General features: G+C 38.3%; 1 protein-coding gene across 21 annotated transcripts in view; it reads right to left on the bottom strand.

Annotated features, from left to right (window-relative positions):
* FER (FER tyrosine kinase) overlaps positions 1 to 18,628 on the bottom strand; it is a 458,023-nt gene that overhangs the window by 360,343 nt on the left and 79,052 nt on the right. For all 21 annotated transcript variants that reach the window (XR_015168399.1, XR_015168400.1, XR_015168396.1 and 18 more), the window contains 2 exons: positions 15,294 to 15,467; positions 5,101 to 5,200 (listed from right to left, as the gene is read on the bottom strand). Coding sequence is in view for 15 of the 21 variants with exons in the window: in XM_086413354.1 (XP_086269480.1) it covers positions 5,101 to 5,200; positions 15,294 to 15,467 (274 nt within the window). In the remaining 6 variants the exon portion in view is untranslated. The remainder of the gene's footprint in view (positions 1 to 5,100; positions 5,201 to 15,293; positions 15,468 to 18,628) is intronic.

Below are 18,628 nucleotides of genomic sequence, written 5' to 3'. Positions count from 1 at the left end.
CCTAAAGCAAGCACAAGGAAGGAAAGAAACAAAGATCAGAGTATAAATCAATTAAAAAGAAAGCAGAAAAACAGAAACAAAACAAAGCCTAAAGCCGACCTGTGAGAAGATTAATGAAGCCAATAAACCTCTAGCCAGAATGATTAGGTAAAAAAGACAAGACAGAAAGTGTCAATAACAAAAATGAGAAAGAAAATATCACTGCAGATTCTGTAAAAGGGTGAAAAAGGAAGTATTCTGAACAACTTAGTACCAATAAACTTAACAAACGAACAATTCCTTGAAAGATACAACCTACTAAAACTCAAAGAAAAAGATAAACAAATAGCTGGTATCACCTAAAGAAACTGAATTTATCGTTTAAAAATTTTAGCTGAAAAGAAAAAAATAAAGCAAGCAGACCCACATGGCTTCACAAGTGAATTCTACCAATATTTAAGAAATACTATGAATTGAACACAAGGATCTCTACAAAATTAAAGAGGGGGAAAATCAAGCAGAGGAAAAGTGTTAAAATTATACCAAAATGAGACTAGCTATTAAAAGAAACAAAGACAAATATGAAAATTCATAAAAACTTAGCCAATCATATCAAATAACATCAAAAATAATAATACATCATAGCCAAGAGGAGTTTATCCCCCGGATGTGAGGTTGGTATAATATTTGAAAAATGTGAAAATCAATCAGAACAACTTACTGTATCAAACTAAAAGAAGAAGAAATACACATCTCCACAGATACAGAAAAATCATTTGACAAAACCTAATTTCCATTACTAAGCAGGAATAAAAGTGGACTTACTCAAGCCAACAGAAAGAAAAATCTTTGAGAAACTATAGTTAACTTCATCCTTACGATGAAAGTCTTCCCCGCTAAGATCAGCAGCAAGGCAAACATGCTTGCTCTTTCTTCTTCTATTCAAGACTATATTGGAGATACTAGCTAGGGAAGTTAGGCGAGGAAAAAGAAAAAAAAAAAACCCTCTAGACTAAAAAGGAAAACTGTCTTTATCCGCAGCTAATACGATCCTGTGGGAGTCCTCCTGAGTAGTTATTGACTCTCTATAAGGAAGATGTGACCACCTGAAAATATCATTACATAGTTAACTGGCTCTACTCCAATATAAAAAAGAAATTCAAAATATTAAAAAAGATTAATATAAAAAATATTTTAAAAAGAGAGGATACAACAGCAAATTTTTCCACTTAACAACCATTATGTCAGAACCTTAATTTGGATACAAGCTTTATGGACTCACAAAATTGTTTTATGGCAAACCTAACCATGTATTTAATCAACTAAAAGTATTCAGAATAATATGCAATAGGAAAGGAAAACCTGTGTATTTTGCATTCAAGAACTTACTATTCCATGCTATCAAGAAACATTCTAAATTATTAACTTCAGTTCATAATTTGGTTGTTCTCAGCATACATGTTATAAGTAAAAACCAACAGACTACTGTCCAAATTAGTCCAAGTTAATTTAAGACAAATATTTGTTCCTGCAACACAGACGAGAACAAAATGAGTTTGATATTTAGGATATATTGCAAAATAAAAAAAGTTTAACTAAAATGAAAGTGAAAGGCGCTCAGTCATGTCCGACTCTTTGCAACTCCATGGCCAGAATACTGGAATTCTCTAGGCCAGAATACTGGAGTGGATAGCTTTCCCTTCTCCAGGGGATCTTCCCAACCCAGGGATCAAACCCAGGTCTCCCACATTGCAGGTGGATTCTTTACCAACTGAGCTATCAGGGAAGCCCAGCAAAAATGATGCTCTACTAATATTACAAATGAATGCTATCCTTTACATTCGATAACATAAATCAGTGTTTCTTTGATATAAATTCTAACATTGAAAACTGAAAGTAAATCAGTGTTTCTTTGATATAAATTCTAACATTGAAAACTGAAAGTATTTTGTGTAATCCATACAGCAGGGGTCAGGAGTCTGGAACGTCAGTATGAACCCAGGCTGCCTATTGATCTACTACTGTGGCTGAACCTCCAGTTGCAGTCACTGAACCTGGATTCTAAGCCAGTTCTCCATCAAATCCAGAATTTAACTCTGACTCACTACAGGAACTGCTGCCAGGTGCTATATCCTCCAGAGCCTTGTCTTCTCAGGGTGGATCCCATGTGTTGGACTGAGTTTTCAAATAGCTTTCCCAAGACCTCCCAATTCCTAAAGTAAAGACTCTAAACACCAGACCCATGGTTTGGCTCTCCACCGCCAGTGCCCCAGCAGCTCCTAGAGCCCATTCCAGAAATGGCCTGGTGGGGCCTCCCCAGATAAACTACGGTTCTGACATAAAACCTGTAAATGCTGCAAGAATCTGCCCACACATCATGCTTATAAAGAGTAAACAACTTCACACACACACAAACAACCCCTATTTCCATGATAAATGTAGAAGCAGTTTGAAAACCAGGTTTTCAGAAGTACAGGTTTATACTTTTTCATATAAACAGGAGTATAAGGATAGCTATGATTATAAAAGGGAAATTTCCGTGTGTCTCATGCATTTACATAGTTACATAAGAACTTATTTTACAAGTACATCCTCTACACATTATAAATTGATTTAATGAGAGGAATTAAATTCTTGAAAACAGGAACACACTATCACTAACACCTTTAGAAAGGAAATGCATTAATAAATAAGCTCACATATTTTAACAGGAGACTCAGTCAAATAATATGGTTCTTAAGATCAATTAAAGCTATAGTCTTCAGATTTTCTAGTTTCCTTCTTATTACTAACACAGCAATAAATGGTGTTTTATCTCTGCTGCTGCTGCTAAGTCACTTCAGTCATGTCCGACTCTCTACAACCCCAGAGATGGCAGCCCAACAGGCTCCCTCATCCCTGGGATTCTCCAGACAAGAACACTGGAGTGGGTTGCCATTTCCTTCTCCAATGCATGAAAGTGAAAAGTGAAAGTGAAGTCACTCAGTCCTGTCTGACTCCTAGCGACCCCATGGACTGCAGCCTACCAGGCTCCTCTGTCCATGGGATTTGCCAGGCAAAAGTATTAGAGTGGGTTACCATTGCCTTCTCCAGTTTTATCTCTACCAAAAGTAATAAAGAACAATTATTACCTGTGAATAATCTTTGATAATATAAACATTAGGTACAAGAACTATTTAAAATTTATGATACCAGAATTAGATTTCATGTTTTAATCAAAAATAAACTATCATTAAAAGTAGGTATCAAAGACTTGGGAGTAATAGTGTATTTCTTTTCCTAACTAATCATTCTCCAACAGATGTAGACCTACTGTGAAATACTTCACATAGATGGATTACAATATAAATGAATTAAGTCATCACTTGCTCTGGGTGAATTCAAATATGGATATTTATACTACAGGAAATTTGAGAATGCTAGCCAAGCATTAGGTAATGAACTTTATAAAACTTACTCTTTGACAGACTGAGTAGTAATGCTCAATGTACAAAACTGTTTTTAAATTACTCTTGATGGCTTAGCAAAGGCTAAATTTTGAAACAGGAGACTTGAAGTTTCCAAGTTAGAACATCAACTAGCAATGGGTAAGTTCCTTGAATGTTTGAACCTCAACAACTTAAAGATAGCAAATAATACTCAGTAAATATTTCTTGATTATATAAAGCACTCTTTAAGACAAAAAAGGAATAATACTTAGGTATATGAAATTTGAAAATTACGAAATAATCATACAACATTGGAACTTACATCCAAGACTGACTCCAAAGTCTGACTTTGCACTTTTATTCTTTTCTTCACTTAAATAACTTACATAACTTAACTACAAAGGCATTTTAAAAGATAAATTTGCATTAAAAAGAGATCAGGGTCTCAAAATGTTGGTTGAGGCACAAGAAAAAATAAGTAAAAATAAGCAAACTGTGAATATTAATTCATCTTCCCTAAAAAAGCAGCAGAAACCCTGCAAGAAACAGAAACAGGAATAACAATGTGGGAGGGGTAGAGACAGGGTGAGAGACAGACGCCAAGGACACGCTTTAGGGAGTCCTGGGAGGGAGAGCCGGGGCAGAAGGGAGGGAGGCAGGGGAGGGCGGGGAGGGAAGCAGGGGAGGGGCAGGGAGGGAGCAGAGGGGAAGGCTGGAAAGGGCAGCAGGAGGAGGCAGGGAAGCGGGGCAGAAAGGCCGGGCGGAGAAGAGAGAGCGGAACACAGCTTCCAAATCCCTCTCTTCTAGTCTACTGGGACTAACAAGAACACCGCGTGTTTGGATATGTTGTGCAAAACATATCCAAACACGGGAGCTGTTTATCTACCTCAACAACACAACAGAAGAATATGCAACCAGAAGACAAAGAGAGAATACAGTAATAAAAGAGGAAGGTAAGTTAAATGATACAACTTTTTCAGAGCTGCTCGTTGTTGAGCAGCTCGTTGCACGTGACTGGAGCACACAAGGACTGGGGCCCCAGGCTCCTCCGTCCACAGAATCGTCCAGGCAAGAATGCGGGAGTTGGTTCCATTTCCATCCCCAACAGAGCTGCTAATAATGTTTATATATGACCAAGAAAAAAAAAACTTTTATAATTAACAAAATCTAAATATGAAGACTATTTAGTCACATTTACAACTATAACCAGAAATCTCTGTTAAAAACATAATGTTTCTCTTTCCATTTATTTCCAAAGCGTATTATGAAAATTTTAGGACAATAAAATTGAGCTATAAAAGCAAAACTAAGCTATAAAATGACTTGTGATTTTAATGGTACTTAAATACAGGTAAAAAGAGGATCAATAAAGACTTCTAAACAAATATGATTTTATTTTTCTTATTTAATATTAATTCAATAAGTAAATCTGAAGGCTGAGGGAAAATTTTAAACATTCTTTGCACCCTATCACAAGTACTACATAATTCTATTTAGTGTGAACTACTCAAAAATAGTTTCTACCTCAAAAAGAAAAAATTATTCCGTTTGATAATTTGTCTGTTTAGGCTTATTTTAATAAACCTATATGTTAATCAGTCTAAGTGGATTCACTCCACCACTTATAAAGATACCTTTCAAATGATAAAAATAAAAGTCACTACAATAAACATTATTCCTAATTGTGCCATACCTTTAGCTACAGCTTCTTTATATTTCTCTTTGGCGGAATTCATTTCTTTTATTAATTGTCTATAGCTGGTTTTTAATTTCTCTAATTCTGTCTTTGTAACCTGTCAAAAAAAAGAAATGCAAAAAGATTTTTAAAAGCTTAAATTTACATCTGGCAAGAACTTAAATTTCAAAGCATTAACTGATGCATCTTTTACTGCTTATGAGTCAGAAGTGCTCTTTAATATATAATTATAAACAATAAACTAAAATTAGCTTAGAAACTGGTGATAAATTCAAAGCATATGAAAAAAAGAAAAACATTTCTTAAAAAGAAGAGCAAATCATAAACTAGTGCTGTCATTACCTAAAATTGAAAGGCCAATAATTTATTGCTATTTACAGAAATATTTTCTCTAATAAAAAAACTAATTTAAAATTCTTATTTTAATCATACAGAATAATTCTGAGTGGTCATAATTCACCATTTCTAATATGAATTTTTTTTTTTACACTGTAACATCTCTGAAAAGATGCATCCAATTAATGTTGACCAGGCAGCATTCATGACAGTGGTCACAGCATGCACACATTAACTTGGTTATTATTTCTGCAGAAAGGCTTGACAAATCCAAGTCCTTGACTCTGTAGTCAGCCATAAAAAGCGTTCAAGAAAAAACTGAGAATCTTAGATGGTATCTGAAAAACATCTACTAAGACTTCTGAGAAGAGTTAAGAAATCAGCACCATTAAAAACTTGCTAAAGGGACATAAGCAACTTGGAAGCAAGTCCCAGAGCCTACTTTAAACAAATTCTGCATCACCAAGGCTCTTGACAGCATGGAAGACAGCACTGTGTAAGTGAACAAAAATGTCAACAACTATGATAGATATGTGCTAAGTCGCTTCAGTCGTGTCCACATCCTTGCAACTCTATGAATTGTAGCCCACCAGGCGCCTCTGTCCATGGAATTCTCCAGGCAACAATATTACAGTGGGTTGCCATGCCTCTTCCAGGGGATCTTCGCAACCCAGGGGTCGAACCCACATCTCTTATATCTCCTGCATTGCAGGGAGGTTCTTTACCACTAGCGCCACCTGGGAAGCCCCATGATATATAGATACCGTTCATCATTTAGTCAATAAGTCATGTCCGACTCTTGCAACCCCATGGACTGCAGCCCACGCGGTTTCTCTGGCCATGGGATTCTCCAGGCAAGAATACTGTAGTGGGTCACCATTTCCTTCTCCAGGGGATCTTCCCGACCCAGGGATCGAACCTGCATCTTCTGCATTGCAGGCGGATTCTTTACAGACTGAGCCACCAGGGAAGCCCATGATACAGATATAGATAGAAATGACTTCAAATCATTTCCTTTTAAAAGAAAACCTCAGTGGTTAACATGTTTTAACGGACTTTACCTTTTAGAGCAGTTTTAGTATCACAGCAAAACTGAGCACAAAGTACAGAGATTTCCCATTTGCCCCTCATCCCTACTCGTGCATGGCCTCACTGATCAACATGCTCCACTCGAGTTTGTCTGTACGTTTGTTACAACTGATGAACCTATAAGAACATATCATTCTCGCACAAGTACACAGGTTACATTAAGTTCCACTCGTGGAGTGTATTTTATGGTTTTGAACAAATATACCGTGACATGTATCCCACCACTACAGGACCACACACAGATGTTTCACCGTCTAAGACCCTCCGTGCTCCACTTGTTCACAAACCCCTAGCAACCGATGATCTTTTTACTACCTTCACAGCTCTGACTTCTCGAGAATACCATATAGGTAGAATCATATATATTTTTCAGATTGGCTTCTTTCACTTAGTGGGCCTCCCTGGTGGCTCAGATGGTAAACAATTTGCCTACGTTGTGGGAGGCCTGGGTTCAATCCCTGGGTCGGGAAGATCCCCTGGAGAAGGGAATGGCAATGCACTCCAGCATTCCTGCCTGGAGAATCCCATGGACAGAGGAGCCTGGCGGGCACCAGTCAGTCAGACACAACTGAGCAACGAACACTTTCCCTTCCTTTCACTTGGTAATATACATTTAAGGGTCCTGCATATCTTTCTTGGTAGCTCATTTCCTTTGAGCACTGAATAATATTCCATTGTCTGGATGCACCACAGTTTATCCATTCATTACTAAAAGACATCTTGGTGGTGTCTATGTTTTGACAATTATGAATAAAGCTGTTATAAACTGCTATGTGTGGGCTTTAGTGTAGACATATGTTCTCAACTTCTTTGGATAAATACCAAGGAGCTCAATTTTTGGAACCTACGGTGAAACTATTTTTATTTTTGTAAAACACAACCAAACTGTCTTCAAAGTGGCTGAATTATTATGTAATCCCACCAGCAATGAATGAGAGTTCCTGTTGCTCCATAACCTCACCAGTATTTGATGTCATCAGTGTTCTGGATTTGGGACATTCTAATGTGGGGCAGTGGTATCTCATTGTTCCTTTAGTTTGCATTTCCCTGATGGCATAAAATTTGAGCAAATTTTTATCTGCTTATTTGCCATCGGTGTATCTTCTTTGGTGACGTGTTTATTTTTTCATAAGGTTGCTTCTTGTCTTAACGGACTTAGAGTTCTTTCTGTGTTTTAGATAACAGTCTTTTATCAAATGTCCTTACAAACTTTTTCTCCCAGTTTACAGTTCATCTTCTCATTCCTTTGATATTGTATTTTGTAGAAGTGTGGTTTTTGGTTTTTTTGAGGAGACTGTGTGTGTGTATGTGTGTGTATAAATATATATTTGCAGTAGGCAAGAAATATGGACACTTCCATCTGCATGACTGCCCATCACAGTTTACTGCTCTGGTCTCAGGGAACTGAACATTTTTCAATTGGGCACACCTTTAAACTGATGTATCCCATTCATGTCTGTTGTTGAAACCTGTCTGAAAATTTTCCCAATCTGATTCATTTTATCTTGTGTATCAGGCTGCTTTCAGCTCATTGTTCTTTTAAATTTGTGAAGTCATTATATAGCTTATACTTGCTTACAGACGACCCAGAGTGTGCTTGAGACTCTACTGCATCTGACTTTCAACGCTCTTCAGTTCAGTTCAGTTCAGTTGCTCAGTTGTGTTTGACTCTTTGTGGACTGCAGCACGCCGGGCCTCCCTGCCCATCACCAACTGCCAGAGTTTACTCAAACTCATGTCCAGTGAGTCGGTGATGCCACCCAACCATCTCATCCTCTGTCATCCCCTTCTCCTGCCTTCAATCTTTCCCAGCATGAGGGTCTTTTCTAATAAATCAGTTCTTCACATCAGGTGGCCAAAGGATTGGAGTTTCAGCTTCAGCATCAGTCTTTGCAATGAACACTCAGGACAGATTTCCTTTAGGATGGACTGGTTGGATCTCCTTGCAGTCCAAGGGACTAACAAGAGTCTTCTCCAACACCACAGTTCAAAAGCATCAATTCTTCGGTGCTCAGCTTTCTTCACAGTCCAACTCTCACATCCATACATGACCACTGGAAAAACCATAGCCTTGACTAGATGAACCTTTGTTGACAAAGTAATGTCTCTGCTTTTGAATATGCTATCTAGGTTGGTCATAACTTTCCTTCCAAGCAGTAAGCGTCTTTTAATTTCATTGCTGCAGTCACCTGCAATGATTCTGGACCCCAAAGAAATAAAGTCTGCCACCGTTTCCCCATCTATTTGCCATGAATCTGATGGGACCAGATGCCATGATCTTCGTTTTCTGCATGTTGAGCTTTAAGCCAGCTTTTTCACTCTCCTCTTTCACTTTCATCAAGAGGCTCTTTAGTTCCTCTTCACTTTCTGCCATAAGGGTGGTGTCATCTGCATATCTGAGGTTATTGATATTTCTCCCAGCAATCTTGATTTCAGCTTGTGCTTCTTCCAGCCCAGGGTTTCTCATGATGTACTCTGCATAGAAGTTAAATAAGCAGGGTGACAATATACAGCCTTGATGTACTCCTTTTCCTATTTGGAACCAGTCTGTTGTTCCATGTCCAGTTCTAACTGTTGCTTCTTGACCCGTATACAGGTTTCTCGAGAGGCAGGTCAGGTGGTCTGGTATTCCCATCTCTTGAAGAATTTTCCACAGTTTGTTGTGATCCACACAGTCAATTCCCTTACCTTCCTCTAAATTCTGTAATAAAGATGCCACACCCTTGGAGACTAGAGTCACAGCTTTGTACTTTGACTCACATCCAACGTAAGTAAAATTTCTCGGAATGAAGACTCACGATGTCCTTTGCTGTATGCCACACATGTCACACACATTTCTGCAGAGCTATAATTTTTTAAAAAAGAGAGAAAGGAGGGAATCCCCTGGCAGTCCTGTGGTTAGGACTCTGTGCTTTCACTGCTGAGGGTCTGGGTTCAATCCCTGGTCGGGGAACTAACATTCTACAAGCCGTATGGTACAGCCAAAAATGAACATTTTTTTAAAGAAAGAGAGACAAAAAGGAAGGGCAGAAAAGAGAACAGAAGTCTTACATTTTTATGAATTCCAGCTTATCAATGATTTCTCCATGGATCATTTTGGTGTTCTATCTAAAAAATCATCTCCATATCTAAGGTTATCTAGGTTTTCTATTTATCTTCTAGGTGTTTTACAGTTTTGAATTTTACATTTCAGTCTGTGATCCATTTTGAGTTAATTTTTGTGACTGGTGTAAAATCTGTGTAAGGATTCATTATTTGCACATTTTTTTTGTCCCTGTTCCAGTGCCATTTGTTGAAAATATTAACTGTTCTCCCCTGTGCTGACTTTGCCCCTTTCTTCCAAAGATCAGTCAACTATATCTATATGAATCTACTTCTGGACTCTATATTCCGTTTCACTGATCTATTTGTTTATCTGTTTATTTTCTTTCACAAACGCCAAACTCTCTTGATCAGTGTCTTTATAATAAATCTGAAAGTCACATAATGTTGGTCTTCCAATTTTGTTCTCCAATGTTCTGTCGCCTACTCTGGGTCTTTTGCTACTCCACATGAATTTTAGAATCAGTTCGGCATTTGCTGGGATTGTGATTGGGATCTGTATTAAATCTATAGTGCAAAATGGGAAAAACTGATATCTTGACAATATTGAGGACACAGGATAACAATTATTTCTCCACTGATTTCTCTCATCAGTTCAGCATCAGTTCAGTTCAGTTCAGTTCAGTTGCTCAGTCGTATCCAACTCTTTGCGACCCCATGAACCGCAGCACGCCAGGCCTCCCTGTCCATCACCAACTCCCGAAGTTTACTCAAACCCATGTCCATTGAGTCTGTGATGCCATCCAGCCATCTCATCCTATGTCATCCCCTTTTCCTCCTGCCCCCAATCCCTCCCAGCATCAGAGTCTTTTCAAATGAGTCAGCTCTTTGCATCAGGTGGCCAAAGTATTGGAGCCTCAGCCTCACCATCAGCCCTTCCAATCAACACCCAGGACTGATTTCCTTTAGGATGAACTGTTTGGATCTCCTTGCAGTCCAAGGAACTCTCAAGAGTCTTCTCCAACACCACAGTTCAAAAGCATCAATTCTTCGGCGGTCAGCTTTCTTCACAGTCCAATTCTCACATCCATACATGACCACTGGAAAAACCATAGCCTTGACTAGATGGACCTTTGTTGGCAAAGTAATGTCTCTGCTTTTGAATATGCTATCTAGGTTGGTCATAACTTCCCTTCCAAGGAGTAAGCGTCTTTTAATTTCATGGCTGCAGTCACCATCTGCAGTGATTTTAGAGCCCACAAAAATAAAGTCAGCCACTGTTTCCACTGTTTCCCCATCTATTTGCCATGAAGTGATGGGACCGGATGCCATGATCTTAGTTTTCTGAATGTTGAGCTTTAAGCCAACTTTTTTACTCTCCTCTTTCACTTTCATCAAGAGGCTCTTTAGTTCTTCTTCATTCTGTCATTGTTCTCCTATAGATCTTGTACATACACTTTGTTAGATTTATACCTAAGTATTTCATTTTTTGAGGTTCTAATGTAGATGGTATTGTGCTTTTAATTTCATATTCTACCTGTTCATTGTTAATACATAGGGAAGTGATTGATTTTTGTATGCTAACACTGTATCCTGCAAAGTGAAATCAGTCAGTTGTGTCTGACTCTTTGCAACCTCATGGACTGTGGCCCTCCTGGCTCTGTCCAAGGGATTTTCCAGGCATGAATACTGGAGTGGGTTGCCATTTCCTGCAAACTTGCTATAACTGATTGTTTGTTTCAAGAGTTTTTGGTTTATTCTCTCAGATTATCTACATAAACAACCATGTCATTTGTAAATAATGACATTCCCAATCTGTATACATTTTATTTCTTGTCCTGGTCTTGTTTCATTAGTTAAGATTGACAGGATTTTTTTAACAAGCAGTGGCAAGCGGGGGACATCCATGTCTTGCTCTGATCTTAATGGGAAAGTTACATGTTTCTCACATTTATGTATGATGTTAGCTGGAAGTTTTTTGCAGATATTCTTTATCAAGTTGAGGAAGTTCACCTTTATTCCTAGTTTACTGAGAGTTTTTAATCACGAATTGGTGGTAGATTTTGTCAGATGCTTTCTCTCCATCTATTCATATGCTCATGTAATTTTTCTTTTTAGTTTGTTGATATAATGGACTCCATTAATTGATTTTCAAATATTGAACCAAACTTTCACAACTGAAATAAATTCCACTTGTCAAGGTGCATAAATTCTTTTTCTACACTGTTGGATTTTATTTCTCAATAGTTCAAAGACGTTTGCATCTATGTTCATGAGAGACATTGGTTTATAGCTTCCTAATATCTTTGTCTGCTTTTGGTGTTTGATAATACTAGCATCCTAGAATGGGATTGGTAAGCTTCTCTCTGTTTCTTTTTCTGAGGTAAGTCTGTAGAAAAGTGGTGCAATTTCTTCCTTGAATGTTTGATAGAATTCACCAGTGAAGGCATCTGAGCTTGAAGCCTTCTGAGCCTGGTGCCTTCTGTTTTGGAAGGTTATTAATGATCGATTCAATTACTTTAATAGATATCTGCCTGTTCAGACTGTCCATGTCATCTTATGTGAGTTTCAGCAGATTGTGTCATTCAAGGCATGCTCCCATTTCTCCCAGCTTATCAAATTTATGGACACAGGGTTGATTAAAGAGTATTCCTTCATTATCCTTTTAATAGCCATGGGATACATAGTCATGTCTCCTCTTTCACTTCTGATATTAGTCATTTGTACCCACACTGGTTTTTTTGTTAGCCTGGCTAGAGACTTGTTGATTTCATTTACCTTCTCGAAAATCAGATTTTGGTTTTGCTGACTTTTCTTAATTAGTTTCCTGTTTTCCTTTTCACTGAGTTCTACTCTAATTTTCATTAGTTCTTTTCTTCTGTGTACTTTGGATTCAATCTGTTCTTCTTTTTCTACCATTTCTTCTAAGGTAGAAGCAAAGATGATTGATTTTAGATCTTTCTTTCTTTCTAACAAATGCAGTCCATGCTATAAATTTCCCTCTAAGCACTGCTTTTGCTATATCCCACACATTTTGATAAGTTTTCTTTTCAGTTTCATTTAGTTCAACATATCTTTATATTTTTCTTGAGATTTCTTCCTTGGTCCATGGGTTATTTAGAAGTGTGTTGTTTAATCTCCAAGTATTTGGGGATTTTCTAGCTATCATACTGTATCAATTCCACTCTTTTAAATATATTTTGATGTAGCTTATAACCTGAATGTGGAACATCTTGCTGAATTGTGCAATATAAGCTTGAGAAGAATGTGTATTCCCCTGTTTGTGCATGAAGTAGTCAATAGTGTCCATCACATCTGGCTGACTAATGACATTATTGAGTTCACTCTGTCCTTACTCACTTTCTGTCTGCTGCATCTGTCCATTTCAGATGGGGGTGGGGGAAAGGTACCGAAATCTCCAACTGTAATGGAGGTCCACTCATTTCTCCCTACAATTTTAACAGTTTCGCAGTCCTACCAATATTTTGATGCTATGCTGTTAAGCACATGTACATTAAGGATTGTACTCTCTTCCTGGAGAACAGACCCCTTCAACATTCTGTAACTCTCCTCTTTATCCCTGATAAATGTCCTTGCTTTGAAGTCTGTCTTATCTGAAATTAATATAGCTACTCCCACTTTCTTTGTATTAGGGTCAGTACATCTTTCTCCATCCATTTACTATTAATCTGTATGTGTCTTTATATATAAAGTGGGTTTCTTATAGACAACATATAGTTGTTGCCCTTTCCTCAGATCAGCCAGGCTCCAGCTCAACAGCTTCTTCTGAGGATAGACCTTGGTAGGAACAGAATGCTCTAACCTATGTCAGAATGGTTCCCTTTCTCTTCCACTGCCAAGATCATGAGTTTTTTTTTTTTCCCCCTATATTCACTGTGAGTACCTCACAGAGATTCAGGAGGTAAAAGTCACAAGTGTGAAGACCCCTCAATGAGTGGGTCCTCCTGGAGTTTTCAACCATCAGAGCGTCCAGAATTTGTCAGTTATAGTTCGGGTTTTTCTACACCTAACACTTGTTCTTTCTTATCTCTCCTTGCTATTCTTTGGAACTCTGCATTCAGATGCTTATATCTTTCCTTTTCTCCTTTGCTTTTCGCTTCTTTTCACAGATGGCTGGATGGCATCACTGACTCTATGGACATGAGTTTGGGTGAATTCCGGGAGTTGGTGATGGACAGGGAGGCCTGGCGTGCTGGATTCATGGGGTTGCAAAGAGTTGGACACGACTGAGCGACTGAACTGAGCTGAACACTTGTTCTCAAGTCTGATGCTGCTCTGGTTAGTTGTGATTCTCTATTTTCACTTGTCCAGTTTGGGGGACAGTCATTTTGCTCTGTGACCTATCTTCTCTAATGGATCTAAGAAGAGTTGCTGATTTTTCAATTTGTTCCAATTTTTATTTGCTGTTAGGATGGAGTGACAATTCCAAGCTTCTAACATGCTGGATTGGAAAATGGAAGTCTTAACTTCTGAAGTTGCTAAAGAACCAATTCACTGTTCGTAAACTGGCAAATTAATGTCTAAAAGCAAGTATTTGTCTTACCTTTCTTGCATGATCTATACCTCATGGCAACCAGATAGCTGATACAGGAAAAACTTTTACTGAAAATTCCAGCTAACAATTGCATCAGGAATGACAGAAGTAAAATATTGTCGTTTTACAACCTCCACTGAACTAATGGATCTGAGCAGTGGACATCAAGTGCTTCATTAGGTGAAAGGCTGAAGAGAAAATTTTTAATAGATTGACAAGGCTGGCAGCACTGGTACCTGTTAGCAGATAATATATACCTCTTGTTATGAAACAACAGGAAATCTATACCAGCCCGAAATAAACAGCAAGAGTATTGTCAAGCCTCTAGATCTAACTTCCAGTTTGCTGGAAAACTGAAGGATAAAGGAATACATGAAACTGCATTACAAGATACTAACAGCAAAATCCAAAATGAAAGAATTCAATTCTATTGAGTAAGTTACCCAGTTTCTTTAAATGCACAGCATTTTAAAACTGGGGTGGCAAGGAGAGCCTACAGATTAAAAGAGATTATTAAAAGGCAATGTATAAGCCAGGTTTGGATCATGATTCAAATGAACCAACTGCAAAAATAACATTTAACAATTATTTGACCACAATCAGGATAATTAATAATATTAAGGAATTATCTTTATTTTTAGGTGAGTTCGTAACATAGTTTTCTTGAAGAGTAATTATTTAGCAATAAATAATATTTACAGATAAAAGTAAAAAACTGGAATTTTCTATAAAATTATCCAATGTAGAAGAAAGGTAGGTGAGAGTACAGATGAAAAAAACAAACCAAAATATTGACTAGGTGGATGGACAGGTCAATGGGAGTTCATTTAATTATTCTCTCTTCTTCTGTACACTTGAAAATTTTCACAATTAAAACCACTGTAAAAAGTTAGGCAGAAGGGACAGACACCAGTTGTGAAGAAAATTTAGAAGTATCCCAACTAATTTATTTTGGCAGCATTTCTTTCGTGTGAATATATAATCACATATCTTATAATCAATCATGTTTTATATTCAATAAAAATAAGATACTACTTATTAGAGACATTGAAATCTATTTCTTACCAGAAAATAGTGACTAAACACTTTTTAAAGTCAAACAGGATATAGCATCTCAGTGAATCTAAAACTCACACTAAAGAAAGAATCCCAGAGTGGGAAGACGAACCTTAATCATCTCTGCCTCGATCTGCTGATGGACGCCTATGTAACTCTTCTTCACCTGCTGCTTATCTTTGATCATCATGGTGAGCCTGTGTAAGGGCCCGGAATTCAGGTCCTCCGCATGTGTCTTCATGATCCTGCTGAGCTGTTCCGTCTGCTGAATCATAAGTAGCCAAGACTTTTTAAAAAATAAGAAACAAAATTAGCATTTGTATTAGAGGCTTCCATTTCACTGTGTTCAGGAACCTTAAACATTTAGTTTTACACAAATTATTACACTAATATAAAAATAACAGGTTTCTGGCAATTATGCAATAAGCTATATGAATGTTTTGTATACAACATCTTTAAATTCAAGCACAAACGCTTCAAAATTCAGTAAGCAGAGAGTGTGCATGACAGCAGGACAGGCCTGAGGGCTCATGGAGAGCCCACTCCTGCAGCCTCACTGCACCACTCCTCGTCCGCCTTCCAACACGGATGGATTGCTTCTGCCCACACTCTTCCGTTGTCTCAGTAAGGAGACCACTTCCCAACAGTCACATGCAACAGAAGCTCACCCATCTTCACTGTAACCTGGCTCTCTGCGGCATCTGATCCCACCGACTCACACTTCCCGAAACTCTCGTTGCTGGTTTCTACGGCCTCTTTTCTTCCAACATAATGACCTGCCTTCCTCCCTTTCTACAAATTCCTTCTCAATCTTTATACCTGCTCTCCTTTTGCTGCCTATGTCTTAAATACTTGAATTCTCTAGATTTCTATCTTTTGTCTTCTCTTAATAAATGACTTAGAAACCATTCGTTGTTCTAGCTTAACATGTTGCTTCAACAGCAGACACACATCATGCTGGGTTTGGGACAAGTGGGCACATAGATACAGCTGAATCCTATTCAGAAACAAGTTTAGTTTGGTCAGAGAGGATCCATATTAAAGATATACACACAAAAAATAGACAAGGCATGTTTGGATATTTCTCAAAAGTAATTTTTCTACACTATTACTTTTGATCTGTGAATGAACAGAATTAATTTCATTACTGTTAGTATTCCAAGGTAATCCTAAAACAAAATTTAGTAAGTATCTAAATCATAGGCTAGCCTAAAGGAAGCAAAAAATTCGTGGTCACAGTCAGAACTCTCCAGGGTCTAACTGGGTATTCTTGTGTTTGATACACTGCAGTATATGTTCTTTTTAAAAAAGTAATCTTTGAGGACATTTCTTTAGGGAAAAAGGTCATTTTAGTTGTAAAATTTCAGTTGCTTTTAAAAACACAAGACAGGTAGCCTACGAACTCATCATATTTACTTTCAAATTCAAAACCCTGAGTACTAAGATGCTCTTGATACCATAAAGCCATTTAAAACTGACGTAGCTCTTCCATTAAAATATAAAATTTAAGGAAGACGAAAACAAAAAACTATACAAATGTGGATTTAAAATATAATCTAGACTGCCCTAGTAACTGCCGTAGCTCTGCCTTTTTCATGATATTTTCACTCTAAGAAATAGAGGGTTAGGAAAACATTCTATATAGCATGTGCAGAATGTTAAGGCTACCAAAAATAAAGTGAGAAGAATCAATTTCTTTCTCAAAAAATAAATATCCTCTATCTTCAAAAAACAAATATTCTCCAAGTGCTTTGTAGCAAAAATTTTTTGTGTTTCTATGTAGGAGTCCTTGCAGCCTAGGGAGAAGTCTTCTTAGAAGCTAAGGTTAAAGGTCATACAAGTAGGTCAGATTACCCTCCACCTCGCAGGACAGCACATCTCATCCTCTCTAATAGCCCTGTTCACTGTAGTTACTGTGGAAAAGTCAAAACCTCCCGAGGAATATATTATCACCACGACTGTCAAAGCCAGAGTGACCTCAATATTTCCCATTTTGACCCAGGGCACAATCTATAGAATCCTGTACTGTCAAAAACTCCTGCTCTGTGATTAGAAAACTCCTTATGCTTTTTATCAGAACTTTCCATTTATCTTTAACAAAAATCTGCTCGATCCCACTTCACTCAGTCGTGTCCGACTCTTTTCGACCCCATGGACACCAGGCTCCTCTGTGAGATTTTCTAGGCAAGAGTACTGGAGTGGGTTGCCATTTCCTTCTCCAGGGAACTTCCTGACCCAGGGATCGAACCCAGGTCTCCCACATTGTAGACAGACGCTTTACTGTCTAAGCCACCAGGGAAGTCCTACTAACAACCTAATAAGGCTAATAAATACTCCTTCTCTTCTGAAGCTGAAGCAACCCTTGAACATGAACAATCCATCAGCAAGTCCTTCTGATTCTCCCTCCAAAGGCTACCACAGATCTACCCACTTCTCTTCATAGTCACCGCCACCCCTTTTGGAAGTTTTGATTGTCTCTGATTTAGACCTAATTGGTGTCCTCTCTTCTGCTGATGCTCCTTTCCACACCATTCCCCTTAACGTAGCAAAAGAAACTGCCATCCTCCTGCAAAAAACCATATACAGGCTTTCCTTTACATTTAAAGAAAAATCCAAACTTCCTTCTAAGACCTAAAGTGTCTCAAATTACGTATCCGCTATAAAAGGCCTCTTGATGAAAATGAAAGTGGAGAGTGAAAAAGTTGGCTTAAAGCTCAACATTCAGAAAACTAAGATCATGGCATCCGGTCCCATCACTTCATGGGAAATAGATGGGGAAACAGTGGAAACAGTGTCAGACTTTATTTTTCTGGGCTCCAAAGTCACTACAGATGGTGACTGCAGCCATGAAATTAAAAAACACTTGCTCCTTGGAAGAAAAGTTATGACCAACCTAGATAGCATATTCAAAAGCAGAGACATTACTTTGCCAACAAAGGTCCGTCTAGTCAAGGCTATGGTTTTTCCTGTGGTCATGTATGGATGTGAGAGTTGGACTGTGAAGAAGGCTGAGTGCCGAAGAGTTGATGCTTTTGAACTGTCGTGTTGGAGAAGACTCTTGAGAGTCCCTTGGACTACAAGGAGATCCAACCAGTCCATTCTAAAGGAGATCAGCCCTGGGATTTCTTTGGAAGGAATGATGCTAAAGCTGAAACTCCAGTACTTTGGCCACCTCATGCGAACAGCTGACTCCTTGGAAAAGACCCTGACGCTGGGAGGGATTGGGGGCAGGAGGAGAAGGGGATGACACAGGATGAGATGGCTGGATGGCATCACCAACTCGATGGACAAGAGTTTGAGTGAACTCCAGGAGTTGGTGATGGACAGGGAGGCCTGGCGTGCTGCGATTCATGGGGTCGCAAAGAGTCGGACACGACTGAGCGACTGATCTGAGCTGATCTATCCATTCAGCTTCTGTTTTGCCATCTTCTACCCAGCTGAATAAAT

Source organism: Bos grunniens, chromosome 7 (genome assembly GCF_055505025.1).
Source record: "Bos grunniens cultivar Pamir isolate PY7600 chromosome 7, Bosgru_T2T1.0, whole genome shotgun sequence".
NCBI lineage: Eukaryota > Metazoa > Chordata > Mammalia > Artiodactyla > Bovidae > Bos > Bos grunniens.
Note: the sequence above shows the minus strand (reverse complement) of the source record. Positions and strands in the feature narration are given on the sequence as shown.